At 50.2% G+C, this 26,424-nt stretch overlaps 10 protein-coding genes across 10 annotated transcripts; 6 read left to right on the top strand and 4 right to left on the bottom strand.

Moving 5' to 3' along the window:
- Nucleotides 1-2,623: 2,623 nt before the first annotated feature.
- Nucleotides 2,624-4,070, top strand: EPUS_00870 (uncharacterized protein; the record flags this gene model as incomplete). The annotated part of the gene is made up of 2 exons (XM_007802429.1): nt 2,624-3,248; nt 3,376-4,070. 2 exons carry the CDS (start codon nt 2,624-2,626, stop codon nt 4,068-4,070), a joined length of 1,320 nt encoding a protein of 439 aa, XP_007800620.1.
- A 1,457-nt stretch (nt 4,071-5,527) lies between these two features.
- EPUS_00869 (uncharacterized protein) lies at nt 5,528-6,456 on the top strand (the record flags this gene model as incomplete). The annotated part of the gene is made up of 2 exons (XM_007802428.1): nt 5,528-5,739; nt 5,796-6,456. 2 exons carry the CDS (start codon nt 5,528-5,530, stop codon nt 6,454-6,456), a joined length of 873 nt encoding a protein of 290 aa, XP_007800619.1.
- Nucleotides 6,457-7,551: 1,095 nt separating this feature from the next.
- EPUS_00868 (uncharacterized protein) lies at nt 7,552-8,914 on the bottom strand (the record flags this gene model as incomplete). Its single annotated transcript, XM_007802427.1, has 2 exons — nt 7,552-8,756; nt 8,872-8,914. 2 exons carry the CDS (start codon nt 8,912-8,914, stop codon nt 7,552-7,554), a joined length of 1,248 nt encoding a protein of 415 aa, XP_007800618.1.
- A 1,007-nt stretch (nt 8,915-9,921) lies between these two features.
- On the bottom strand, nt 9,922-11,521 carry EPUS_00867 (uncharacterized protein; the record flags this gene model as incomplete). Its single annotated transcript, XM_007802426.1, has 2 exons — nt 9,922-10,507; nt 10,560-11,521. The coding sequence occupies 2 exons, from the start codon at nt 11,519-11,521 to the stop codon at nt 9,922-9,924; spliced, it is 1,548 nt and encodes a 515-aa protein (XP_007800617.1).
- Nucleotides 11,522-12,254: 733 nt separating this feature from the next.
- Nucleotides 12,255-14,207, top strand: EPUS_00866 (uncharacterized protein; the record flags this gene model as incomplete). Its single annotated transcript, XM_007802425.1, has 3 exons — nt 12,255-12,501; nt 12,558-12,720; nt 12,767-14,207. 3 exons carry the CDS (start codon nt 12,255-12,257, stop codon nt 14,205-14,207), a joined length of 1,851 nt encoding a protein of 616 aa, XP_007800616.1.
- Nucleotides 14,208-16,017: 1,810 nt separating this feature from the next.
- EPUS_00865 (uncharacterized protein) lies at nt 16,018-16,347 on the top strand (the record flags this gene model as incomplete). Its single annotated transcript, XM_007802424.1, has 3 exons — nt 16,018-16,090; nt 16,149-16,240; nt 16,309-16,347. The coding sequence occupies 3 exons, from the start codon at nt 16,018-16,020 to the stop codon at nt 16,345-16,347; spliced, it is 204 nt and encodes a 67-aa protein (XP_007800615.1).
- A 1,503-nt stretch (nt 16,348-17,850) lies between these two features.
- EPUS_00864 (uncharacterized protein) lies at nt 17,851-18,582 on the bottom strand (the record flags this gene model as incomplete). Its single annotated transcript, XM_007802423.1, has 2 exons — nt 17,851-18,068; nt 18,138-18,582. The coding sequence occupies 2 exons, from the start codon at nt 18,580-18,582 to the stop codon at nt 17,851-17,853; spliced, it is 663 nt and encodes a 220-aa protein (XP_007800614.1).
- A 285-nt stretch (nt 18,583-18,867) lies between these two features.
- EPUS_00863 (uncharacterized protein) lies at nt 18,868-20,115 on the bottom strand (the record flags this gene model as incomplete). Its single annotated transcript, XM_007802422.1, has 1 exon — nt 18,868-20,115. The coding sequence occupies one exon, from the start codon at nt 20,113-20,115 to the stop codon at nt 18,868-18,870; it is 1,248 nt and encodes a 415-aa protein (XP_007800613.1).
- A 493-nt stretch (nt 20,116-20,608) lies between these two features.
- Nucleotides 20,609-22,013, top strand: EPUS_00862 (uncharacterized protein; the record flags this gene model as incomplete). The annotated part of the gene is made up of 2 exons (XM_007802421.1): nt 20,609-20,704; nt 20,757-22,013. The coding sequence occupies 2 exons, from the start codon at nt 20,609-20,611 to the stop codon at nt 22,011-22,013; spliced, it is 1,353 nt and encodes a 450-aa protein (XP_007800612.1).
- A 609-nt stretch (nt 22,014-22,622) lies between these two features.
- On the top strand, nt 22,623-26,420 carry EPUS_00861 (uncharacterized protein; the record flags this gene model as incomplete). The annotated part of the gene is made up of 2 exons (XM_007802420.1): nt 22,623-22,817; nt 22,935-26,420. 2 exons carry the CDS (start codon nt 22,623-22,625, stop codon nt 26,418-26,420), a joined length of 3,681 nt encoding a protein of 1,226 aa, XP_007800611.1.
- Nucleotides 26,421-26,424: the final 4 nt, after the last annotated feature.

The raw sequence follows: 26,424 nt of genomic DNA, 5'->3' as shown, positions 1-26,424 counted from the left end.
GACAAGCGGTTCTCAGGGTACTCATGCTGTCGGATACAAGTCAGGCATTCGAGGTAGGAGCAAATTACACTCTAAGCGGGCTTGTATCTCCCAAAGCATTGCCGATCACTGTTAGAATGCAGTACTAGTACTATACGTTCAGAGCCAGCAACCTAAGGCTAAAAGTGAACCAGGGCGGAGATCTGAATCGTAGATGAAATTACCTCACAGGACTCATAATGAGTATTATATCAGAATAAAAGCATTTAAAAATGACTTGGTGATGAGCTTCCTTGAATCTTACTACGTAGCGGCATGACTACCACATTACTACTAGTACGTAAATGTCAAGCTAACTATTCACCTTTCTGGCGTAAGACGGTCCAGTTTATTATTGGCTGACAGCCGCGAGGCAGATGTAAGCTTATCAACTCCATCAACCACAAGCCCACAATGTGGCCTTAAGCCTTTTAAGGCCACCTTAGTGGAATTCAGTGAGCCAATAATGAATTGGGTCATTTTTCGCCAGAAAGGTAATAGACCTCAACTTCAACTCAAGCTTCGCCTACCTCCAGAAGCAACTGTGATGAGAAAACTCTCAATATGCCTGACCAGATGCAGAACATCAGGTCGATCGATGTGACGTTCACCTGGAAGCTCAAACAATCCACACGGTCTGCAATATTCCACGTGATCGTTAGAGGGAAGGAATGTGTAATGAAAGTGGTGAGTGAGACATTTACTCATCTCGTTCTGGATTTGAAGCACTGAACATTTTATACAGTACCACAGCAGAAATATCGGATGCCTGCAGTAGCTTTACTGAGCATAACATATTCATCTGCGAAAGCACAGCCTACCGGGGCCTCAAAGAACGTGGACTTTGCGGCCATGGCTTCGTGCCTCAATTCTATAGAACTAGAGAAAATACAGCCGAAGTTATGGAAACCTCATTTGGACATGTTCCTTAAGGACAAGCTATTGCCTAATGCCATCCTGATCGAGTACATCCCGCACATGGAGATGATAGACTTGCCAAACTACTCAAAAGCCCGTACACAAAAATTGGCCTATATTCTCAATGAAATCCATGAAGCAAATATCCTGCATCATGATCCATATCCACGAAACATGATGGTGGGCCTGAGAACCCCGAAAGAGTCCTCTGGATCGATTTTGACAAAGCCCAAACATGGCTCGACCACTCACATCAAGGCAGCAGGAATGCTTCGATCTTAAGGTCAGGATGATGGAGTATTTTGCTGAAGCTCTGGTAGGTGACGTGCCTCGAAACCAGCACATACCATGCGGACAGGGTTTCCTTTACGAACGCAGGCCGAGGACCACAAAGGAGGAAGGCTTCGGAAGGCATTGGGTAACTATTTTGACGGAATGAACCCAGATTACTGTGAACGTATGTTTGGGACTCCTTTCCCGAATGGATGGTTTGCTTTTACGTAATGGCGAGGCTGTCACTGTGGTGCAGGACCGTTCTTTATTAGTTCCGCATCTGTTGAACGGCTTTTCCAAGTAGACCGGATCAGCAATTAAATCAACGCGAGTTCTTCACGGGCTGGCAGAGCAATTACTGGTCTCTTCGCACAGATTGTCTCATGTCGCGTCTTGCACCAGAGTTATTTGTCAAGCATTATCGATGTGGCTTCGGAAGAGTGAAGTTATCGCAGGAGAGACACTTTAGGCAGCGAGGTTGGGACTATTGTCTGCTTCGTTATGTCCCACTGATCAGCAGATAGCAAAAGCTCACATCCAGGTCCAGAAATGTACAATTGCCCCAAACAACGCCAAACTAGTATGAGACTCAACCATCAATAGGATATGCTGTCTTAGAGACAGGTGCTTCACGGTCTTGTTTGTGGCATTTCGAAGTAAGTCTGCCGTTGTCTAGAAATGTACCTTTCACCGATGCAATCTTGGGGGGAACATGAAGCAGTAGAAGTAGTGTTGATCACCGACAATTAATGGGCCTTTCTGCAAGATTGAACTTGGCACCAAAGATATCTCAAAGGGTCCGAAAGTGGATAATTGAGGGTCCTTGGTGACTCAATTGGTTTCTTTGATTTTGATGTCTCGTTCAGTCGAATGTGCACTGGCGCTGGGAGGATCCACAGCAAAATTCGGCAAGATGAGGTTGAGCTTGGCGAAAGACCCAAGTCTTAGACACCCAACGGAAACCTTCCAGAGAAAGACGTTGACAGTCTAGTTGTTAAGTAAATCATGCGGCAAAGATTCCAGCGTGGTCTCTGGCGTCTGCATGCAGCTACCGTTGGAAGTTGGTGGCTTAACTGCAAAACAGGGCAACACTAAAATACTTTGCCAAGCACTAACTTAACGTATTTAGCCATCAACTCCGAGTCGTATATTGGAAACGCGCCACAAGCGGTGATGCCGCTACTGCTTTTTCTTTGTTCAACCCCCAACTTGATGTCTCGGGGGGTGCACAATGTAAAAGGCCCCAAGTTGTGTTTGCTCTCAAACTTGCCACTTTTTCCATGATAATGGTTATGATTGCCCCTGGTGGCAATAAGTTTGTGTAGGTATTCTTGAAGCAAAATTCGATTTAATTACCAGGCTTGTCTGTGACAGTTCTCTACTCTGAGTGCCTCTTTCTCTGAATCTTAGCAGCATGAGGCTTCGCTTCAAGCGTCAGGACAGTGCTAACAGCTGCGATGCCGGCAAACTTTTCTATCGTTGTTCCATAGGTGCCTATGCTGGATGTTGTTCCACTAATCCGTGTGACACCGGAATTTGCGGCGATGACAGTGACGGCGATCGTACTACTGCTACCTCGAGCAGCCCCAGCACAACTGATAGTACACCCTCTTTGACTGCCACCGCTTCGAAGTCTTCGGTGGCCACCCCGCCTACATCAACAATAACACGTACTGGTTCATTAGAGCCACCATCGACGTCTTCCACTATCCCGCCGACCTCTACGTCGACTTCAGCCCCCTCATCTTCCACTCTTCAGCCAAGCAATGGCTCCCAAGCACCAATTGGCGCAATTGTTGGTGGGGTCCTTGGTGGTTTGGCAGCGCTCGCTCTACTTGCTGCCCTTCTTTGGTTTTGTTTACAGAGGCAGTCCAAGCTACGGATAAAGATCAGACTTGACAAGAAAATAGATGAAACGAGAGAAAAGGAGCTTCTCGAAGCAGAGGCCGCCATCCTTGAGCGCGAGAAGTTTCTCGATGCAGCAAAACATAGGGCAGAGCCAGAAGCGCAGAGTGGAGATCCATTTGCTGAATATGGAGGTTCGTTCTCATATCCCAGAAACAGCACGGCAATTCCTCCACAAAGATGGATCTGACACCGAAGCACGGCCTCTCTCGCAAACAAGATAAGAAAGACACTCCAATATTGACATGAACTTCTTTTCAGGTTTTAATCGTGATAACAACAATACCGCTACTAGCAGACCAGCAGACTATCGTCATCAGCAACCTACGCGACCCCTAGATTCGGTCTCGATGGTTACACCATCACAAGGACCACCACCAACCATTATCACCACGCCGGCGCATCCATCGACTTCTCTGGCAATGCAGCAAAACAGCATGCCTCTTTCATCAATTTCTGAGAAGGAGAACACTGAGAGTATTCCGATCCTTGATGGAAACGAGATCATACTCAGCGAACTAGCTGTGGACACCAACCAGGCCGCTCTGGATCAGCAAGCGCCAGCGCACAACGGCATGGTGTCCACCCAAACAGTGCTTCATACTGATCGTCTAGCTACATCAAGAGGCCGACAGGTCACGAGTTCAGCCAGAATTCTTCGTGCGCACTCGACCGATTTCTCTTCTATTTCTTCCACTTCTAATACAAATTCATATGCTAATACAGCCTCCCCTGTTTCGCCTACACAGCTGAAGGACTCCGGGGCTCCAGATGGGGTAGTGATGCGAAGCAACCTGAATGGGTCGTGGAATAGAAGAGCACGACAAGGAAGCATGCGGAAGCATGTGATGAGCTTTATGGAATACGACACGGAAAACGATAGTCTCAGCAGCAGCCGAAGGAGCAGTTTGAGGGTACCAGTGAAGGCATTTCAGGCGGGCGATCAGGGCAGGTGAATGGAATACCGGGACTCTTCTTCCTGAGCTCGGTTGAAGTCGGAAATCAATGCAGACTAACTTGGTGTTGCCATCGATTCCTCCCCCTCTCAACGTATGCGTCGATTCTCAACCAGGGAAATCGCCCATATTACTAATCTAGGGTAAACGTCTGCCGGTGTCTGTCATGCATCTCAACGGCTGTTGTGTTTCGATTCTGAGCCGGATTTAGAAACCTGCTTCGGCAGCAGTTTGTCCAGGCGAGGCCATGCGATCGATGTTCAACGTACTTCCTTTGGTCCATCCTGGATCGTTAATGCTCGTCAATGCTCGTCAAAGGGTACATAATCACAAAGATATCTCTCTACCTAGAACTACGCAAAGCAGAGTCACTAGTATCCCTTAATTATCTGATGTGACTTTGCGGTCCCGAATCGAGATCTCAATGCTGGTCAGGACGTGTACTGTCTGGGCAAACAATTTAAAGCAATCGAGTTTGCCTGAATGACGTCTTGAGCCATTTCAGTACGGCTGCTTAGTAACTCGGGTAGCCCAACGGTCCCTCAGAAGATTGAACTATAGATCTGTTACTCTTGATATGCTGATGCACGGCAGGAGTGCTATCACCGCTCTGGAGTCTACCAAAGTTTAGGTTAATGGATCGGCTTGAAAGTGCTTGCAGCGGCGGCGGGCACTATTGTAGGCTGTTCCCCGCACCCGATGAATTACTTACTACGTATTAGATGAAACCCTTGGTCGCTAAAAAGGTCGCCGAGTCGATTGCCGACCGTCAGTCGCTAGTCAGTCGTCACAGGTCGTAATTCAACCATTCTCGTCTGTCCTCGTTAAAACTGACCGGTAACGAGCAAGTCTTTTTATCAGCACAACGCTGCGGATATTCATCGTCCCCTAAATAAGAAGCAAGTACGTACATATGCTTGTTTTCCCTAAGGCTTGAGAAGCCAGAAATTACACGTCTGGTCAATTGCCGAGCACAGGACGCACCATCGATATCAAGCACTATGCATAATTTACGCAATTGCCGATGCAGGGACTCTTTGCTTAGGTTGATATCTGACCTAGTTTCTCTACTCATCTTCCTCTTCCAGAACCTACCAGGCAGGGGTACTTGAACGTTCCTCCGCAACTCAGATAAGCAGTTGAATCGGATCCGGATTGAGCTTCACAGCAAACGAGTCCAGCCTTCCATGCCAAGCGCCTCTTTGGCAGATCCGAATAGGGAGCTTGTTTGTGGTTCTTCCACCGGCATGAATACTGATGCCAGGAGCCATGGCAGCTATGTTGGGATGTGAATTCATTTCCATTTGTCACATATATAGAGCCCTGTCGCTCGATCATGTTTGCGGATACCATCTCCGCTTCTCCGTCCTTTACTTACTCATTTGCTTGCATACCTTCCTACTTCAATATTCCATCTGTGTGAAGCATCTCGATCCATCTCATCCCAAGTCATTACTATGGCCGAGATCGTGACAGAGCCTTCCAGCGGGACCAATGGCAAGAGCACCTACCAGATGGACGAGCATGCAGACAGCGAAGCAGCTCTTCGAAGGGTCGAAACGGCTGGCAACCTGTCCATCTCGCCTGAGCTCTTTGAGAAGTTGTATCTTTCGCCCAAGAATGAGGTGTCAAATAACCTTCGAACAACCTTTGGCAACCCAAGTCCACTGTATGATTCTTTTTCTTTCTTACCTGCAAGACCAAAAGACCTAACAAGTTCCATAGTGCCGTCGTTGGCTTTATCCTCTCCCTCACACCACTATCCTGTGCCCTGCTCGGCTGGAGAGGATCCGGCGGTCTCGGTGCAGCAGAGAACGGCGCGTACTATTTCTTCGGCGGCCTGCTAATGTTCACCGGCGGCCTTCTGGAGTTTGTCCTTGGAAACACATTTCCCTTCGTTGTCTTCTGCTCGTACGGCGCCTACTGGTTCACCTTCGGCGCCACTTTGACACCTTACTACAACGCTTATGGCGCCTATTCACCCGATGACCCCGCCGCCGGTCTAACCGACCCAGTCTTCCTCAGCACATTCGCTTTCTTCCTCCTCTGGATGGGCGTTCTATCGTTCATCTACTTGATCGCCAGCCTGCGCACCAACATCTTGTTCTTCCTCATCTTCTTGACCTTGTGCCCCATGTACTGCTGTCTCGCCGCCGGTGATTGGCAGGCAGCACAGGGAAATGCAGAGGCGGCGCTCACCTTACAACACGCGGGTGGTGCGATGGCGTTCATGTCCTGTCTGATCGGGTGGTACGACTTCTTGGTGCTGGTTCTGTTGGCCGTCGATTTCCCGCTTAATCTGCCGGTGGGGGACCTGAGTCATATCATCAAAGGGGCTGGGCAGACGGGTGGAAGGAGACTGAGGGTGAAGATCAGTCGAGTATGATCATTACTATTGGTCGGCATTTGAGATGCAGTAATGAAAGTTATGAAGTCCCGGTCTGGCGAAGAAAGTTTGGCGTTGCGGAGTTGGGAGGGAAAGGACCGAGGACAGAAGAGGCTGGGCATGGGCCTGGAGCATGACCAGTCTATCAGACAAATAAGTAAGTAATAGCTGGTTAGCGGCCAATTGTGGCCGCGGCCCTTTTGGTTCATCAACAACCTACCTTGTATGCTTACTCGACTTGATACAGTAGACTCCTTGTCGTTGGAATATTATCCAAATAAAATTAATCATGGGAAACGTATTCGTCTTAAATTCACAAGTACAGTACACCACCACCCCTGGTCATTCAGTACACCTTGTCAGGTTTGGGGACTCAGAGCCATGAAATCGATAACAGTCACAGTGTCGACAGTCAGCAAGTTGACAGACGCATGAAGGGTGCAGCAAGGAAGGACTCATCCTCATCAGCACCCACGTTCGACGTTGCGGTACCGATATGTCGTCACGAATTTTATGCAATGCCTACGAGCCTGGTACTTAAAACCATGACTGTCTGCCAGGAGGGAGGGAGGGACAGAACTCGTGGTGCGTTACGAGGAGGAGAAGAGATGGTGTAATACGAGAGAGGAGCCAAGCTGTTGGGAAAAGAGAGGAGGTATATAAGGGGAGGAGATATTTGATTGACTAGGCACAGAAAAGCCTGTGGAGAAGAGCTTTCTATATGGTGGTGGTGATGTCAACGGGTACAACTTTGCTCCTGCCATGCAGTGAGTCGTAGGAGGGAGATGATGGGTATCCTTTGTCGCGATGCCTCAACCCAAGCACTCATGAATCGCCGTTTCAAGCTCCAGTCGACATCTTTGCCCCTTGTTTGTGCTGTATAAATGCTTTGTGTGTTGGATTGCTGACGCAACTCACACTGGTATCATTCATTTCTTGATGCATAGATACACATCAACCCCTCAACGCCGAAATCCTGGCGCCCCCTCTCAACCCTTCCAAGACATCACTTTCATCCATCCCTCATAAAAATTCGTATTCCTCCCATAAATGCATAATCTCGTTATGCTCGTTCGAGTCCTTCGAACTGTTCCATTAAGCTCGAACGCTTGAGCTGGCGGTGCCCCATCTCAGTCTTCTCAGTCCCCCAGTAGTGCCCCGCATCGCTTCTTTTCCACAGCTAGCACCTTCTCCACCAACACTCATACTTCCTTCAAACCTGCCGACCTCTTTGCCCCATGCATAGCCGACGGAGAAAGAGATAGCTGAAAAAACAAGAACCACTCCAGCCGAAATCATCCAACTCATCAATACTGGAGAGATCACAACATCATCCATACTGCCTGCGACAGTCTTGGTAGCTCGTGATTTCTTTGCATGTCGATCCTTGGAAGATTCTCTTGCTTTCCGTTTCGCCAGGGGCTTGGATGAAAAGCTGGTAGAAGAGGGTGAGCTGTTTGCGCGAGGTTTCCGAGTCGGAAGTGCTGCTTGCCCTTGGTTATTGTTGGGGCCAAATAGCTCTGACTCGTGAACGAGTCGTAATGCTGTAGGCTCGCTGTAGTGGCGGATCTCGGCTCGTGATGATGAATCTTGCTGCTTCGGTGAACCACGAACTGCCGCAGCACAAGATAGAAGTGTAGATAGACTGGCACGAAGGGCCGCATCGTGGTCCGGTTGATAACTGTGTGAGGGGCCGGTGACATGGCATGGACCGGTCGAGCCAGGTGTCTGTGGTGGTTGTAGACGAGCACGGGATTGGTGAATGTTCCGAGGAGTGATGACCTGATTCGATGGTAGTCGAGTTCCTGCCGGAGCGGTAGAAGAAGAAGTTGGAGGAAAGTACGAGCCCGACGCTGGTCTCGAGCCAGTACCATGTCGGCTTGTCTGTGATGATGGGGGATGTGAAAATGCATTGGGCTGTGGTGTAAATATCTTTTCTCCTGGAATCGTGGTTCTAGTACCAAGTGCAGTTGAATCATCGTCCTCAACCTCATCGGCTTCGGGCAGACCTTGGCCAAGCATGTTTCTGGTTGTTATGTCCTCGTTTGAACTGCTCAGGACCCGGTCGGATTCGCTCTCGCTCTCATCGTATTCGTCTTGGCTGCTTCCTGCGGCGCTTGATGGTCGTCCAGCTAGCCGTATACCTCCAGCCAATCCAGGGTGCAACCGCCTTCGACGATGCTGTCGATGAAGATTCGAGTCATGGCGGATCTGGAGTCCCGTAGTGACAATCTCGTTGTCTCCGCCAGCAGAAGAAAGGGACGAAGAGGAAGGCTGCGAGGATATCTCTACCCAAGAATCTGCATAGCAAGCTGGTAAGTACATTACTTAAAGGAGTAGTTGGGATTCGCATGCATGAAGATGAGGGGAGCTTCAACCATCATGCAATTAGTGAATGGATATTCAGAAGCGTACCCTCTGATCGTAGTCGTCTGGCCAAAGACGGTGCTGGTGACATCACGGGATGCTCCCTGGAAGTCGACGACTGCCTGTTGGGAACATTGTTGGCTCTACCAGCAGAGAGATCCAAGTGACTCGGTTGCATAGTATATGGAGCCAATATTGAGGTTCGCCGACAGGAAGGGGGTCAGATTCGATGCGCCACCAAGGCCACAACGACTTTGTCACATCCACGAAGCACCCAGAGGAGAACTTTGACCAGATCTTAGGTTTCGTTCCTTCAAACTGGGGGAATGCAGTCGAGTGTTGATAATAATTGACCACGCTCGCCCTTTGAAGGTGGTGGTGTGGTGGTCGTGGTCAGGTGGTTGGCTCACTGCACTGGGAAACTCGACTGCTGATCGATCTAGCCACGTCACATCACATGATTCAAAGATGTCACTCTGCAGAAGGCTCACAGGTCACAGTGACCAACTATGACTAGAAAGAAGCAGAGAATAGACAAGTGACAGCACAGAAAATGACATCTGGAAAAGGATCCGTATGCAATTGGGGCTATGCTGGTTGAGAATCTACTACAAGGTGCTTGGTAGTGGGGACAGCTCATGCTACAACCAAGTGACAAGTTAGGGCGTCGATAGCGGATAACAAGTTCCAGTCAGCAATCAGCACGTGGGACGAGATTGGCCAGCTATAGAATGGGCGTAGTGGTACGACTCACCAGGCTGGAACACATGTAGCTCCTCCTGGATCATGTTGGCTCCCAAATGGGGCTAACTATTGTGGAGAGAAGGCGGCACGCATAAAGCATCCGTTTGCAGTACCTAGTTTGATTTTGTGAGAACAATCTATTTTGGATAAAGTACAAAACGTAGGCAGAGATGTTGTCTGCCACAACTGCCTGCGGTAATCTTTAGGAGCTGGACAAAGGAAATACCTTACCTGACGATAGAGCGAAGCTATCCTACCGGGCGCCCAGCAATATTGTCATAGACCATAACCGTCATGAAAAGTCAGCCAACAAGGCCAGAACGAGGTATGGTATCTCGAGGACGGTGGGCAGCTCTAGAAGGTTGTCTTCTTGCCAGAGAAATCACCAAAGCCACCACGATTGGTGGTGCCGCCACGTCCACCGCGTGCGCCTCCTCGACCACCTCTGCCACGATCGCTAAAGCCTCCACGTCCTCTACCTCGACCGCCCCGGGCCGGAGAGTCCCCATTGTTCGGGCGGGGTTGGCTAAAATCGAGGCGTAGAGATCGACCGGCAAGATCAGCCCCTTGCATGGCATCCATCGCAGCCTTTGCCTCATCGGCGGAAGAGTATGTTACGTATCCGAACCCTTTCAGGGCTCCAGTCTCGCGGTCCGTAGGTAATCTCACTCCCAGGATTGTGCCATAGTCTTGGAATGCAGTTGAGAGTTGGTCTTGGTCGACCTGAAAGCTGATATTGCCGATCCACAAGGTGTCTGTCGGCTCACTGGTCTGATCGCCATAGGCTTTGGCACGCGATTGAGTCCTATCTTTCTGGTCACCCGAGGTGCGAGATGTTGCAAAGTCGACATTGATTTTGCGCCCGTCAAGATCAGCGCCTTGTTTGGCAGCGTGTGCTGCGGCCGCATCTGCAGCATTAACAAATTCAACGTATCCGAAGCTAGCAATTGTTAGATGACTCAATCCAAAACAGTGATGAGAGCATGAATTACCCCTTCGAACGCCCAGTATCGCGATCAGTGATGATCCTCACTCCAGTGAGTTCGCCAAATTCTTCGAACTCGCTTGTGAGCCATTGCTCATCAACGTTCCAGGATAGACTACCAACAAACAAATTTTTGCCTTGACCGCCACTTGCGTCAGCTCCAGCCTTCGCCTTTTTGGCAGCCGGAGTCGCTTCTTCCTCAGCCTTGCGCTTTGAAGTAGCTCTTTTTGGTTCGATCTCTTCATCATCGCTGGAGTCGCTGGACTCCTCACTGTCCTCGTCCTCTTCATCTTCAGAATCAATGGAGTTCTCGTCAGACGCCTTTTGGGGAGTGACTGGGGTGGACTTCTTTGTGCCTTGCTCAGCGCTGAGAGCCTTCTTGGCGGTCTTAGGTTGCTCATCGTCACTTTCTTCATCACTGTCACTGCTTTCACTTTCATCTGAACTCGCCGCCGCAGGCTTGCTTTTGCCGTTAACTGCTGCAGGCGCAGCAGCCACTTCAGACTCATCACTGTCCTCATCAGACTCTTGATCTGCTTCTGTAACAGCAGAAGCGGTTCCTAGGACGCCGCTGGTAGCTGGCTCATCGTCGGAAGATTCAGAAGAGTCAGAATCCGCATCAGAAGCTTCATCTTTTTGGGCTACTTTAGCTCTCGCGGAGGCATCTCCATTTGTGGTGGTCTTCTTAGCAGGCGCTTCTGCTTCAGACTCGCTCTCACTCTCGCTTGCCACGTCGCTAGCACTGCTGGCAGACTCTTCAGAGTCAGACTCCGGTTCTGGTGTAGGCTCCTTGACTTTCTTATGCTTCGACTTCTTCTCTTCTTTCGCGGCCACTTGCTTTGCGATTTCCTTGCTCTTTGCTTTTGGTGTCTGAGCTGGTTTTGTGACAGCAGCGTCTTTGACCTTGTTCAAGACAGAATTCTCAGGCGCCGTGGCACCCTTGGAACTTTTCGTCTTGGATTTAGACATGTTGAACAGTCTGCGCAGAAGATACATATGTTAGCATTGCATAGGACCAAGCATGATTGATCACACAGACGTTGTACAAGGTGAATTTGGGGGAGAGGATCTCACTAATCCCTCAGATAGTTCTCGAGGTCAGATCGGACAGAAAATTTTGGGGTGTTCAAATTTGTTTGCTGTGTGCGGCAAAAAACCCTCAGCCCAATTTGGAATGTTCAATACCCTCAGTGTTCTTGGTGCCAGTTGCAGTGAATGCAGAAAGGCAAAAGCAACTTTGAAGCAGCTTTGTGGTGCGCAAATCCCACAGATCCCACAACGGACAGTCTTAAGCCCACAGATGACGAATAGACAAGTAGAACCCACGTCTTGTCTATGGTTCAAGCCCACAGATAGTCTCGCAAAGATCCCTCGAACCCTCAAATGTTTGACCCTCAGAAGAAGCCCTCAGGATAAGATGAACTGGAATGGTATGCGGACAGAGACCCCACTGAATCTTGCAAGAAGATTGTGTACTAGTTAGTTATTGAAAATTCAGAGGCTGGAAGTTCAGAGCGGGGCTCGTCATTGATTTTTTTCTTGAAAATTTCCCAAGCTCGAGGCTTGACCTTTCCGGATACGTAGTAGCCTATAAGTCTAGAATGAGCTAGCCCTGTCTTCTCCCATCCAATCGTGTCGCAGCTGGGAGAACTTTGATCCCGTTGCTCACTTTACTACGTACTCCAACATTGAAGGAGACAAGATGTCGAACAATGCGGCCTCCCATAAGCCTCGCAGGAAGAAGAAAAGTACTTCTGGGATATCACGGACCGAGACAAATGCCGATCTCGTCTCAATCGACGAGCAAACTCATGCTGCTAAGCCCGAATTTCCTCTCGTAGCATTTCTTTGGCCCACTCGAGGCACAACATCACAATGGTTGCTTGTACCATTAATATTAATAATCGTGGGCTTGTTCAGATGGACGGTCGGGCTGTGGGGATACTCTGGTATAACACATATCAAATCACTTGTTCCCTGCCCTGTTGTTAACAACTTTTGGTAGGTTTGGGAAAGCCGCCAATGCACGGTGACTTCGAAGCTCAGAGGCACTGGATGGAAATCACAAACCATCTGCCAATGTCCTTGTGGTACTTCCATGACCTCGAATACTGGGGCTTGGACTATCCACCTCTTACTGCCTATCATAGCTGGCTTCTGGGCAAGATGTAAGAACATTCCTGCACGCGCCTGTTCCTAGCTAATCTTTTTCAGAGGATCCTTCATTGAACCTTCGTGGTTTGCATTGGTCAGCTCGCGCGGCCTTGAGACCCAGCTTCTCAAAGTCTACATGCGTGCAACTGTCATTGTGTCGGAGTACCTTGTCTATGTCCCAGCGGCAATCATTTTCCTTCGCCGCTATGGACGAGCTCAAGGGGTTGGCGCAACTTCTCAATCCGTTGCGTTAGTCGCTTTCCTCATGCAGCCAGCCACCATTCTCGTCGACCATGGCCACTTCCAATACAATACAGTCATGCTAGGGTTTGCCATTGCAGCGCTGTCGAGTATTTATGCCGGACGATTAATGTGGTCATGTATCTTCTTTGTGGCTGCCCTCGGCTATAAGCAGATGGCTCTCTACTACTCGCCCATAATCTTCGCTTATCTTTTGGGATCTTGTGTCACGCCTCGAATGCGCATAGGCCGTCTCCTCGGAATTACTACGATCACCATAGTATCCCTGGTGGCTCTCTATATCCCCCTTATAATTGGCTCCCTCTCCAATGCAAATCGGGGCGTACTACTCACGAATATTGCAGCCCCACCGCTTCTCGATATCCTCCCTTTCAAAATACACCCCAAATCAGCATATTACATGCCATTACTCCAAGTAACTCAGTCTCTACATCGCATCTTTCCATTCTCCCGCGGCCTCTTCGAAGACAAGGTCGCAAACTTCTGGTGTGCCCTCAATACTGTGTTGAAAATCCGGCAGCACATCGAACCCGTCGTCCCGCTTCCGCGCCTTTCCCTATACCTCACCTTCATGGGCATTCTCGGCCCGATGCTCCTTATTGGTGCTGTACCTCGGCCTAATCTGCTACCCTACGCTCTCGCCTCCTCGGCGTGGGCATTCTACCTGTTCTCATTTCAAGTGCATGAGAAGTCCGTCTTATTGCCTCTACTACCCATGACGCTCCTCCTCGGCAGCCGCGACGGCCTCACCAAAGAAACGCGTGCCTGGGTGGGTTGGGCCAACATGGTGGGGACCTGGACCTTATACCCTTTACTGAAACGCGACGGCCTCCGAACTCCCTATTTCGTTATCACACTTCTCTGGGCCTACCTCCTTGGCCTCCCGCCTACGAGCGGCGCTATCTATTACGACCACGCTAACCAGAACGAGCCGGGCAAGGAGCGACAACCGGAGGATCTATACACAGGAACTAAGATCCTACATGGAGAGTATTATATGGCCATGATGATTTGGCATGGGCTGGAGGCTTTTATACCCCCGCCAGAGGGGAAGCCGGATCTTTGGGTGGTCGTCAATGTTTGTCTGGGGGCGTTTGCTTTTGGAATTTGCTATTTGTGGTGTACGTGGAAGCTTGTTTTAGGGACGAATATCTTGGATGGGTACTTTGGGCATCGGAGGAAGATTGAGGAGAAGGGTGCCGACTCCAGGGGACGGAAGAGCGAGAAGAAGACACAGTGATAACACGAGTAATAGTTGAGAGGGATCGATTGTGGTAGTGGTAGGGATAGGGGTAGGGAAAGGGAGGTGAAGGTTTGATGGAACTGTAAATAGATACGTCGACACGCTACGTCCATATTGACTAATCTCTTTGAAGTGGAATTAGCGGGTTTCCGTACTTCATTCCCGTCCCGACAGCTGATGCACGACGGCACAGAAAAGGGGCCGGATAGTGATGATTGGCTCCAACTTAAGAAAGATATGCTGCAACAAGGGCATAGCGGTTTAGTGGTATCAAACCGGCCAATATATATTAGCTTACCCTAGCTTAGGTCGGCTAGCCAACTGCAGCTCAAAACGCTTCTGGAAGAAGACAGGCCCGGAACAGACAGCGAGATGCTTTAACGGCTTGGCTATCAGAAAGCCATCTCGCTGCTGCACTGCACCACCCACAGATCCCAAGCCACCCCTAAGCATGGCCATGCCCCTCATGTCCCTGATCACCCTCCTTCAACTTACTTAGCCCATGGAGTTTCACTTCAGCCTCGTGCTTTGCCGCCTCGGACACGTTGTCGTTGTTCAGAGTGCTGGAATCAATATACATCGAATCAGCACGCGCGACCTCGCTCTTATTTTGCTGGCTCTAGCAGTCGTGGAGGAGGGAGGAAGCAAGATAGATTGGGAGGGTGTTGGTTGCTCACGCCTTGAGACCAGACACGACGTTGGAGACATGATCTTTGTCAGCATCCATACCGCCTACGGCCTTATCGCCTAGGACTTTCTCCGGGGATGGGTCGTGGGAGCGGAGGTCTGTTCGAGGGCCACAGATTAGCGGAGGTGGAAGACATGCACGTGGGGATTATTGTTGTAGATTGTGTGTTTGAAGAAATGCTAGAGAATAATAGCGGCTTACTGTCAGCCATGTCTGACTTGGTGTTATGATAGACGATGAGATCTGCTTAGTAGAGATCTAGGTTCCTGGAAAAAGTATCTTTGACACGTCAAATAAGATGAATTTGGCAGTAGGGTTTCAATTGTGGCTCAAAATGCATAAAATAAGTAGAGAAAAAGACATATGGCAGAGGAACGAGGCTTTAAAACCAACAAACAACATGGTTCCACAAAGTGCAAGGCAGCCGCTTGGGGAATGGCCAGAGCAAACATTCGCTTCACGTCACATTACCGAGTGAGACGCTCAGTGAATGCCTGCACAGGTTTACTGTGCGATCTCGATCATGCCAGGCAGCATACCGAGCATTGGCGGGTGTGTGAACATGCTTCTCTAGGCTCTTGGTCAGTGGTCAAGGGTCACACGGTATGTTCCGGGGTTTGAGGCCTGTGGAAAAGCAGCGGCAATTACTCGTGCAAGCCACAGTAAATATGTCATGTTCATGCAGGGAACCCCAAAACCGGTAAGATTAAGTTAAGCCGCAAGACCCTGCGCCCATATCATGCTGGTAAGTGCTACGAGCCACATAGTTATGACGTATTTGGTCTGGCTGGAGGTGTGGAGGCACAGATGGAATTGACCCTAGCATTGACAGGGTCGATCACCACCAAAACTGCTCTTCCTATCCAGTAAAAACAGTCACGTTCTCACAAGTCGTACCAGAAAAGACCTGTACCCTGTTTCTGGCATCCAGCCATGGGAGCCGATGCTGTCATAGCGAAGACTTGGACTAAATCCATACCTATATGAAGCAGCTCACGCCCCTGCAACTGTAGAAGTACTCATTACCACTCCATTCTCAGAGCACATTCACAGCACAACATCCTACAAAACTTATAAAATCAAATCCATCACCACTCCTCAAACACCACCAGCAACATCATGGGTTTCTTCAGCAAACTCAAGCACAAGTCCAACGAGGCAGCGTCCCGAACCAACGCAGAGAAGAACAAATGTCAGATAACCATCTGTCCCTTGTCCCGAGAAATCACCTATACTGACAACACCTCCAGCTGTTGCGAAGAGCAGTCGCGCCCCGTGGAGGACCCGTGCTACGGCTACTGGAAATTATGTCGACGACAAGATCCAGGCGCACAGGCACAAGGTACGCTATGCCGAGTTTAGGTTGGATTTACTTGGGGGAGCAGATTATGCTGACGATCATGTCCACAGAATCAAGCTGAACTGGAAAGTCACAAAATGAGGGTATAATCAGCCCAAGACTGAAGGATGTCGATCTGCCCAGAGGATGGGATTGACCAAACTTGGCGCTTGGTAGACGAATGACGTCATCTGTCGTGCATCTTTTTTTGTGGCTTGGCGCAGAAAGATACCCCCAACCAGTTTGCAGTGTGCCATATTATCGTTTCTATTATATTTACAGATATTTTCACGGTTACTTAGCAACTTTTGCATACATATATATCTATTATCGACAACTCTCGATCAATCGTTCAACTACCTTTGATTCTCGCAGTGGCCTGTTCTAATAATGTCTGGATGATCCAATCACGTTTCTCCACCCTTCTCCGGTTCCCAAAGCAGGCAATGTTAGGACTGGCATACTACCTCACTTGACAGATACAGCAACTTTTAGTACCTGACAATCTCTTTTATGTCTCGTCAGTGTATCTGCTGTGAAGTACTCCGTACAGCTGTCCATTTCACGCCACTATTCCTTCCCAGCCACATCCTCTTTCCTGAGTCCTGACTATCTGTCTTCCCCTCTCTGTGAGTTCAATCAGCACAGCACCTGTTGTCTTCATTCAGCAAAATACCTGCCCCCGCCCAAAACACCTCTTCCGATTCAACAACCCGGCACAGAATCAGCGTAGGAGCCATACCATCGAAGAGAACCCCTCCGTCTTCCAATCCGCGCACCTCCCGATTTCACGCCTAGATATCTAGATTCCATTCATGGCGCCACTTCGCTTCTCCGCAAGATAGGTACATGACGTCGTGGGTTGCGAAGGTGGAAGTATTGCTACAACGCGTGACGCTACCATAAGGCATAGAGTCCCTGGTGGTGAACGGGCCTGGGTTGCTTTTATGATAAGATATTATTGGGGAAAATGGGGAGGCGGTTTTTCTTTTTTGGGACGGCTTGGGTGCTGACTGCTGATGGTGGACTTTGGGGTGGCTAGAAAGGTTGATTTGGTAGGTTTGGTGGGATGGGGGTGGGATTGAGTGGAACGTAGGGAGGTTGTGTGATGAAATGGGCATAAGAATGAAGGAGAAGGTTAGTGTTTGTGATGTTAGTTCGTCATGGTTGGTGGGTTTGGGCGAATACTCCGAGGAATCTGAGAGGGAGTTTGGATGTGGGTTTGATGAGAGGGTAGGAGGATGAGGATAGGGGGAGGGAGCAGAGAAAGAGTGCAAGGAGTAAGAGGCTGGCGATGTGGTGTTTCATTATCCGTGTAGTTTACATGCTAGCCGTAGTAATCAGGATGAGGAGGGTAGGATCGAATCTGAGCACCGATTTGGGATATTATAGTAAGAGAGATTGGGTTGAGAGGAGGCGGATGTGAAGCGAATGAGGATTTCGGGTCCTGATAATGGACTGTGAGTAGTCATCTGGTAAGAAAATCCTCAGTATACGGTATACGGATGAAAGCTTGCTTTCTATCGGTGAGCTCGATATAGCCGATCTTGGTATATACATGTCTGCCGTGCACCTTCCAATCCATGTTGAAAGCTTCCACTCAAAACACCATCTTACAACCCTCTCAAGAAGTTTTCTTCCTTGATAGCCTTCCGTCTAGCATTTCTCGAGCTGCGCACAACTTCTTGCCGTCTCTGCATCGACACCACCGCGCTCTCCCCCGGCCGGGTCAGATCCTTACTCTGCTCGTGAAGAGGAATCGGCTTGGGCACATTTTTGAGAAGTTTGGCCTGCTTCTTCGTATATTTGTCGCGAGCTGCTCTTGGTAGTGCTAGAAGCAGTTCAAGTCAGATCATGGGACAATGCAACACGATTGCAACAAGTGATATGAAGCGCTTACCAGCAATATCAGCTGCGCTTTTTTCACCCTTCGTCGCCGCTCCAGCCTCGGGCTCCAGTAACGTCCACAGCCAATCCGGATACTCGTCGTCCTCTTTCGCGACTATAGTCGGCTTGGCTTTCAGATATCCCAGTCCTTGTAGTGGCGTGCCACCGGGTATTGAGCCTACTAGTTTTTGCTGCTTAGATGGCTTCGCTTGGTTAGGTCTTGAGGCGCTGGATGTGCTGGGCAGCATGGGTGTGCTGAGAGGTTGTGAAATGCCCGGAGAGTTCGAGGAGATAGCCGAGGAGGTGGTCTTCGCAGTTGGGAGGGCGATGTTGGGTGGTGGTTGACGGGGTGCAGGTGATGTGGAGGGTGTGGTAGACGTGTATCGAATCGGAGGGGTGCTATTTACCCTGCCTGGCAGGTGAGATAGAAGCGTTCGACGGCATGAAGAGCAGATCATGATTGCTCATGGATGTCTATACACCTATACACAAGTGTTGGGTTGATGTCTGGGAAATGTAACTCCAAGCTTTTGGAGAGAATTGCCAGATTGGGCAGATCGCGACCAATGCCAAGACGCTCGTTCCTTTCTCCAATGCAAATAGAAGCCTGTTCCTCTACACTCGCACTACATTCAAAGGGCATGCCTTATTGGTGGCCTGAAAACCCTCCCTTGATTCGTCTCGATCACGGGCTGGGTTTGTCCACAAATCTATTTTCCCTCAAAATCCGCTCCAATCCCTTGTCAGATTTCTGTCTTTTCCAAAGCACCTGCAAGCTCATCTACATCTGGGTCCTTCCTTTGTGCCACGGGCTCGTTGTCTACCTCATCAGCCGTCTCGAGTATTCTCTCTTCCAGTTTCTCTTCTTCCTCAGCAGCTTCGTCCTCTTCGTCGCTACTTTCCTCTTCCAGCTCGTCCAGTTCGTCCAGTCCCCAGAAGTCTTCAGGATCATCGTCCTTCCCTTCCGCATCTCTTCTTTCACCAAGAAGTTCTGCAAGCGCCCCGATGCTCAAGTCGTCCTCGTCAAACTTGTTGCCGTTGAGCTCCACCCTTCTAAGCTTTGGCATGCTATGCTTAGCAGCTTGCAACAGAGATTTGACTCCTTGCGAGGTGATATCATTGTATTGAAGTCGCAAAACTTCAACGCTCTTAGTGTCACCTTTTGCCAAAGCCTCAAAAAGCTTGATGGACCCTGACGCTCCCAGTAGATCGTCACCAACCCCCAGCTCTCTCAGTTTTGTCCAGCTTGGGACAACCTCAGATAGAGCTCCGGCGCCCATGAGGGTAAAAGTGTTATCTTGCATGTCCAGAACTTCTAAATCCTTGCAATGGCTCAGCCCTGAACGTAGAAGATGTGAGATGCCCTCCTGCCGTATGCCATTCTGAGTCATTTTGACGCTCTTGATCCCAGATTTGTGTGCTTCGTATGCCTTGGCCCACGCACCCATTGACCCATTCTCAAGGCGATTCCTCCCACACACGATACTTTCCAGATCCGGCGCTTCCCTGCCCTCTTTTCTCGCTTCAGCTTTTCGTGCCGCCAACGATGTCAAGGCATTAGCTATCGATGTCCCAGCAATTGGTCCCATTCCGTTATTGTTCAAGATAAGGTGTTGGAGAGGTGTATGCTTCGAGAGGAAGTCCACAAGGGGGTCTTTGGTGTTAAGGCCAAAAGCATTGTCGCTCAAGTCGATGGTGTGTAGACGTTCGCATTCCAGGAGTGCGTTCAGTAAGGAAGAGAGAGCTGGAGGAATTTCTTCTAAGAGGCGTGAGGTAAAGATGTCGTGGAGGTCGATCGATTGTAGCGTAGAAGACTTCGAGGAAAGTATGGAAGCAAGCGCTTTGCATGCCGGGACACCAAAGGTATTTCCAGAGAGGTCGATATGGGTGACATCCTTGGACTCGATGAGAGATGCGACATGTGATTGCAGGTCGTCGGCTGTATTGATCTTCAAGCCCTTAGCAGCAAGTGAGAAGCTTTTCGACGTCATTCTTGAATAAGAAATATCTATGCGCCCGATGCTCTGGTTGTTGCAAAGTCGATGTCTGTCCAAGAGCGACTGGGTAAGATCTTACGGGTTTGAGACAGAGCAGGTAGAACGTTCTATGCGAAACACCTGGAAAAACTATTACAATATACGAACAGAAGCACCGAGTGAGAACGCCATGAAATTAATAAAGGGTCTATCATTGCAGATTTTAGGCAACACAGTGGGAACATGTTTACAATATCGTGTTTTGTGTAAAGCGCGGGAGATAATCAGGGCGGAATCGCCGCATCTAGAGCGCAGAAATAATGGCCGCATTCACAGGCAAACACATATGTATCATTAGAGACGGCCACTACTTCTTGTCAGCCTCAGCCTCCTCCACCTCCCTCCAGGCTGCCTTGTAAACACCGCATACAGCGAAGCTACAGCTGGTATGTATTCTCGTCCGGTCTGGCAATAATTGATGTTGCCACTCGAAGCTCGATACAAGAGAATGAGGAAGTTGCTCTGCTATCTTCTGGTTGTTTCATCCGCATATGCAAGCGAGACAGTTTTCAGTGTGAACGATGATGTTCTGGCGTACCCCCAGGTATATTCGTACTCTGGCGCATTGTGGTCTGTGGCTTATCCGCCATGCATAGTATGAGATAGTATTCTCCCAAACCTACATCAGCGATGCAGAGGCAGACCAGAAGCTGCGCAAAGTCGGTCAATCACAGGGCGAGCTTGCCGGCTATCACTCGATAGAAGAGGAAGGGGACTACGGCCACAGTGGCGAGCCTCAGGAAGATTACGAGCGATTAGTGCTCAAAGGGAGACCGTTTCTTTGCTCATTACCACGGATCGAGGATCTGACGAGAGACGAGAAGCCTGAGACTGCCAGTGAGGCAGATCAAGAAAAAGATTTGGTGGCAGCTGCAGACAGGGGATGGGAACTGCTCCAAGATCTTGACGGCAAATGCATGTTCTTTGGCTCTGGATGGTGGTCATATTCCTTCTGTTACAACTCGCAAATCAGACAATTCCATCAACTACCTCCTGGAAGTGGGGCCCCGATATACCCACCTCAGGAGGATCCATCAACACCATCGTATGTCCTGGGCAGGTTCGGCGACAAGAAGGCAGATCGGCGCGAAAGCGGTACGAAGAACTCGGTAACTACAGAACTTCAGATCAAAGGCGAGACCCGGTATCTTGTCCAGAAACTTGGTGGTGGTACAACCTGTGATCTGACCGGCAAGGACCGTCGGATTGAGGTACAGTTTCATTGTCATCCACAACCGACTGATCGAATCGGATGGATCAAAGAAGTAGCGACGTGCACCTATTTGATGATCATCTATACACCCCGATTGTGCAATGATGTCGCCTTTCTACCACCACGACAAAACAAAGCACATACGGTCGCATGCCGAGAGATCCTCAAACCAGACGAGGTCGCTGGGTGGGTGCGGCGTAAGTCCGTCGAAGCTGAGCGGAGCCTCGTTAATCAAGGCAGAGAAGCACCATTGAAGGTCGGCAATGTTGAAATTGGCGCCATGAAGGAAGTCGGTAGAGAGGGTCGGCGGATACAAAAGGGCAAGGTTGTCAGCCCTCCTGAGGAGAAAGTCGAGATGATTGCCATGCAAAAGAATGGCAAATTGGAAAGGCTATCCAAAGAGGACCTAAGAAAGCTCGATCTTAACCCAGAGACCGTCGAAGCCTTCCGAAAAGAGATTCAGGATCTTGCTGGCAACAAAGACTGGAAAGTTGAGAAGGTAGACGACGATCGAGGTGTCACTCAGCTACGTGGTATTGTTGCTAGTGACAATGATGCCCAAGGAGTTGATGATAGTACAGGGGACAAAGATGAGCCGAGCAACAAGGGAAGCGAAGAAGGATACAAGGAAGATATTTGACAATGTTGATAGCTGCAGTTAATGAGAGTATTCATATCATCTGCAACACCTCAATTGCTGCCGCAGGTCAAGGCGGAACACCGAATGGATGGACATTAATTGCATTTGACTTCAACAGAGTCAGTAGTATCCTGATGTAGTGCGGTGCAGATATTTGGATATATTCTCAGTTTTCGTTTGTACTAATTCGGAGATTTTGAGATGTCAACACTGGCTTGGCGATGATGCGGCATTATGCGTCGAGTTGAGTGCAAAAATATTGCGGTGTCTGCATTGTCGCATATTGATAATTGTGAGCCGCTCGAATATACACAGCATCTACAGAGCTGGGAGGTGCCTGTAGGCCTCTACGCTCCGTCACGCAGGATTATAATCTGAGCAAGCAAGTGACGAAGCGTAGCTTTGACAACATCGTTCCTCGAGGCATAAGCCAGCCACTGGAATTCAAGCTTGAGCACTTAATAGGCAATCTCCCCCTATCCGACGTCGAACCCAACTACAGATTACCCATGAAGTACCCCATGCCACAAGCACAATCAAGCGCACAGTCAGAGTCTCACTGTCGGCATCGACTCCGAGGAGGTTGGCGATTCGAGCGATCACTGCAAGATGGGCTTCTTGGGGATATATACGGCATTGTACGACTATCAGCCTCAAGGGGAAGGTGAGCTTGAGATACAGGAAGGGGAGGTGCTGTTCTTGCTCGAGAAGGGCGAAGATGACTGGTGGAAAGCAAAGAAGAAGGCGGCCGATGATGAAGACGAAGAACCAGTAGGCCTGGTGCCAGCTAATTACTTGGAAGCAGTAGGTCATGCGATCCTCTCCTCACTCAAGCCCTGCTTTCGGTATGGCCATGAGGCCGCTTGCTCAATATCTAATCTACTTCGAACTCACTTCTGACTGCTCGTTGACTCTACTTAGGCCAAACCAGCTGGTTTCGCGAAAGCACTCTACGACTACTCCAGACAAACTGATGAAGAAGTTTCTTTCGCGGAGGATGCGCAGTTGACGGTCTTTGATACATCAGACCCAGACTGGATACTGGTGGGCTTGAAGGAAGATTATGGCTTCGCGCCGTCAAACTACATCGAGATAAGTGAAAGCGATCCTGCACGATCCCCTGTTTCTCCCCCAAGCAGTGCACCACCGATCGCCCGTGTCACAGCCGAACCTGAGCCAGAAGAGTCTCCTCGTGCGAGTACCCCAACCTCGTCCCTCGGACCTGCAGCGTCGCTTGCCAAAGTACTGGGAGGTGGTGCGCCTGCTGCTTCGAGGTCCGTTTCAGGAGCTGACGCTCCCTCCCATCGCCAGCGTACACCGGAGCCTTCAGATGAGGAACAGCCCGCCCCAGCTCTGCCTCGGCGGCCTCCTTCCCAGCAGCTTTCACCACCACTCAACCAGCACACATCTCCACAGAAAGACGACCCTCCAGGAGTCATCGAATCGCCCCCTTATAACAGAACTACTCATAGAGAAGCGAGAGAGCGCTCCCAAGTTCGCTCCCCTGGTGGATATCATCTGTACAATATCAATGAAATGGTATCTGCAATGGGAAAGAGAAAAAAGATGCCAACAACATTGGGATTAAACGCAGCGACAGGAACAATCATGGTCTCCCCAGAAAAATCCAGGGATGGGCCGTCCCAGGAATGGACAGCAGACAAAATGACGCACTACTCTATCGAAGGCAAGCACATTTTTCTGGAACTGATACGACCAACCAAGAGCCTAGACCTTCATGCAGGGGCGAAAGATACCGCCGAGGAGATTGTTTCTGTTCTAGGCGAGATGGCGGGCGCTGTACGTGGCGAGGGCCTCCGGGAAGTGATGGCAGCTGCATCCGGAGCTGCAGGAACGAAAAAGGGGCATATGCTGTATGAGTTCATGGCTCAAGGAGACGACGAGGTGACTGTGGCCGCGGGTGATGATGTGATAATCTTAGACGATACCAAGTCCGAGGAATGGTGGATGGTTCGAAGACTCAAGAATGGTAATGAAGGAGTTGTTCCCAGCAGCTATGTTGAGGTCACGGGGACGACGTCAGCAGAACCAGTGAGCCGCTCCGGAATCAATGCGGGACGTTCGACGGTAGAACAAAACCGGTTGGATGAAGAACGACTGGCGAAAGAGGCAGCGAAAAGACAGAAGCAGAGGACATCTGAGGCAGATTTCAACGACGAACCACCCTACATAAGAGGCGTCGAAGTGGCACCAGGGATGAAGCTGCCAGACAGAGGCAGTAGCCTGACATCGGACGATCCTGGTCGTCGTGACAAAAGACCCAGCCGGAGTGATGGGAAATCGTCGAAACCGAAACCAGATCCAGCCAAGACTCGCACATGGACGGACCGCTCAGGGTCATTCAAAGTCGAAGCACAGTTTATCGGACTTTCCGGCGGCAAGATCCATCTTCATAAGGCCAATGGAGTGAAGATTGCTGTTCCGATAACAAAGATGGCACCCGAAGACCTTGCCTACGTAGAAAAGGCGGCAGGCGTGTCACTCGATGAGGAGAAGCCACTTGGAGATTTGCAAAGGAAGAAACGGTCAGAAAATGAGGCTGAGAGAGCAAGGGTCTCCAGCTCTGGAGCTTCGGTCGAGCCTTCAAAGCGCCCTGAATATGATTGGTTTGATTTCTTTCTCAAAGCTGGAGTTGGCCCTCATCTATGTGAACGATACGCTCAGAACATGAACAAGGACTCGATGGACGAAAGCAATCTTCCAGACATTACGCCGGATGTTCTACGGACCTTGGGGCTGAAGGAAGGTGATATGTTGCGTGTCATGAAGCATTTGGACACTCTTTTTGGACGAGTTTCAGGCAAGTCCAATGTCAGGACTGGAGATGGCGAAGGCACAGGCACCAATGGCTCTGCTGGGGGCTTGTTCTCTGGAGCTGGTGGCACTCTGCGGAACAACACACGAAAAGGAAGGCCAGAATCCAATCGGGTGGTTAGTGACGTCGTCGATGCAAAAGCTTTCGAGCAGACCGGTGATCGGCTTAAGTCACCCCCTCTAGAGTCGAAAGCAACCCCATTGACTGCTGCTCCCAGCAGGGACAAAGTACAGAGCGGATTTGATGACGATGCATGGGAAGTGAAGCCATCGAAGGAAGCTGCGTCAACTGTGCAACCCACACCAACGACCAAGACACCGTCGTCTACTCCTGCGCAGCCACAGCTTACTGGAGCAATGGCAGAACTCTCGTTACTTTCGCCCCCATTGCAACCCACAGTGGCCTCTCCTCAACCTCCTCCACAACTTGTTCAGGCGCAAGCCTCGCAACAGCAGCCTACCCAGCCAGCCGTGCCTGCTACTGCTCCTCAGCAACCACCTCAGCCTACTGGCGCAAGCCCATCGTTCTTCGGGCAGCTCAATCCTCCGCAAGCTGGGCTACCTGGTCCACAGCCCTCTTCTAGCCAACCAATGTCTATGCAACCTCAAAACAGCAATTTCCTGCCTATGCCACAGCTCAACGCTCCTCGACAGAGGCCTCAAGCTCCACAGCAGCCTCTGAGTCCAGGTTCATTGTTACCTCCTCCCCCTAGACCATTGTCTGCGCCTCAAAACTTTCAACCGCAGAACCAGTTCGGACCTCCACCACTTCAGCCACAACTGACCGGAATCTCGTATGCCTCGGTCTTACAGGCTCCCGCTGGTCAGAGCCTGAACGACCTGAGTCCGCAAGGAGGACAACAATTCTCGCAGCCGCACCACCTGCAGTCGCAGCCTACTGGATTCTCTCAACAAGGCCCGGGCTTTGCTTCTTTCTCAAGTGGTCTCATGCCTCAACAGACTGGCTTTCAGCCTCAAGGACAGCCAATCAGTGGTCAGCAGCAATTACCATATATTAATGGTAATGCAGCTGGAAGTCCATTTGCTGATCCAAGACCACAATTCCAGCCTCAACCCACAGGCTTTGGAAGCTTCAACCAGCAGCAGGGCTTACCGCCCAGCGGAATCAACTCTGTGCTACCAACCCCGTTGCAGCCTCAACCTACTGGCTTCCAGCCGCAACCACAACAGACAGGCTTTCTACAACCCCAGCAGACTGGGTACCCGCAGCAGCAACAACCGACAGGGCCAGCGTTCCCACAACCACAGCAAGCAGGCTTTCAGCAACCCCAACAGGCGAGCTTTGGTCAGTCGCAGCCGAATGGATTCGGCGGGCCTTCATCATCATCATTCCAGGCCCCACCAATGCCTCCAATGCCTCCAATGCCTCAACAACCGCCCATTCCCGCGCCCCTACAGCCGCAGAAGACAGGTCCACCGCCGCCCGTTAGGTTTGGTGTCTCAGATGCGGCGAAGAAATTGACGCCCCAGCCCACAGGGAGAAGGGCGAATCTGGCTCATGCTAGTAAGTCCATTCCCACCTCATCCCGGCACGTCGACTGCTATGCGTGAACGC

This window comes from Endocarpon pusillum (genome assembly GCF_000464535.1).
Source record: "Endocarpon pusillum Z07020 unplaced genomic scaffold scaffold1719, whole genome shotgun sequence".
In the NCBI taxonomy this organism is placed as follows: domain Eukaryota; kingdom Fungi; phylum Ascomycota; class Eurotiomycetes; order Verrucariales; family Verrucariaceae; genus Endocarpon; species Endocarpon pusillum.
Note: the sequence above shows the minus strand (reverse complement) of the source record. Positions and strands in the feature narration are given on the sequence as shown.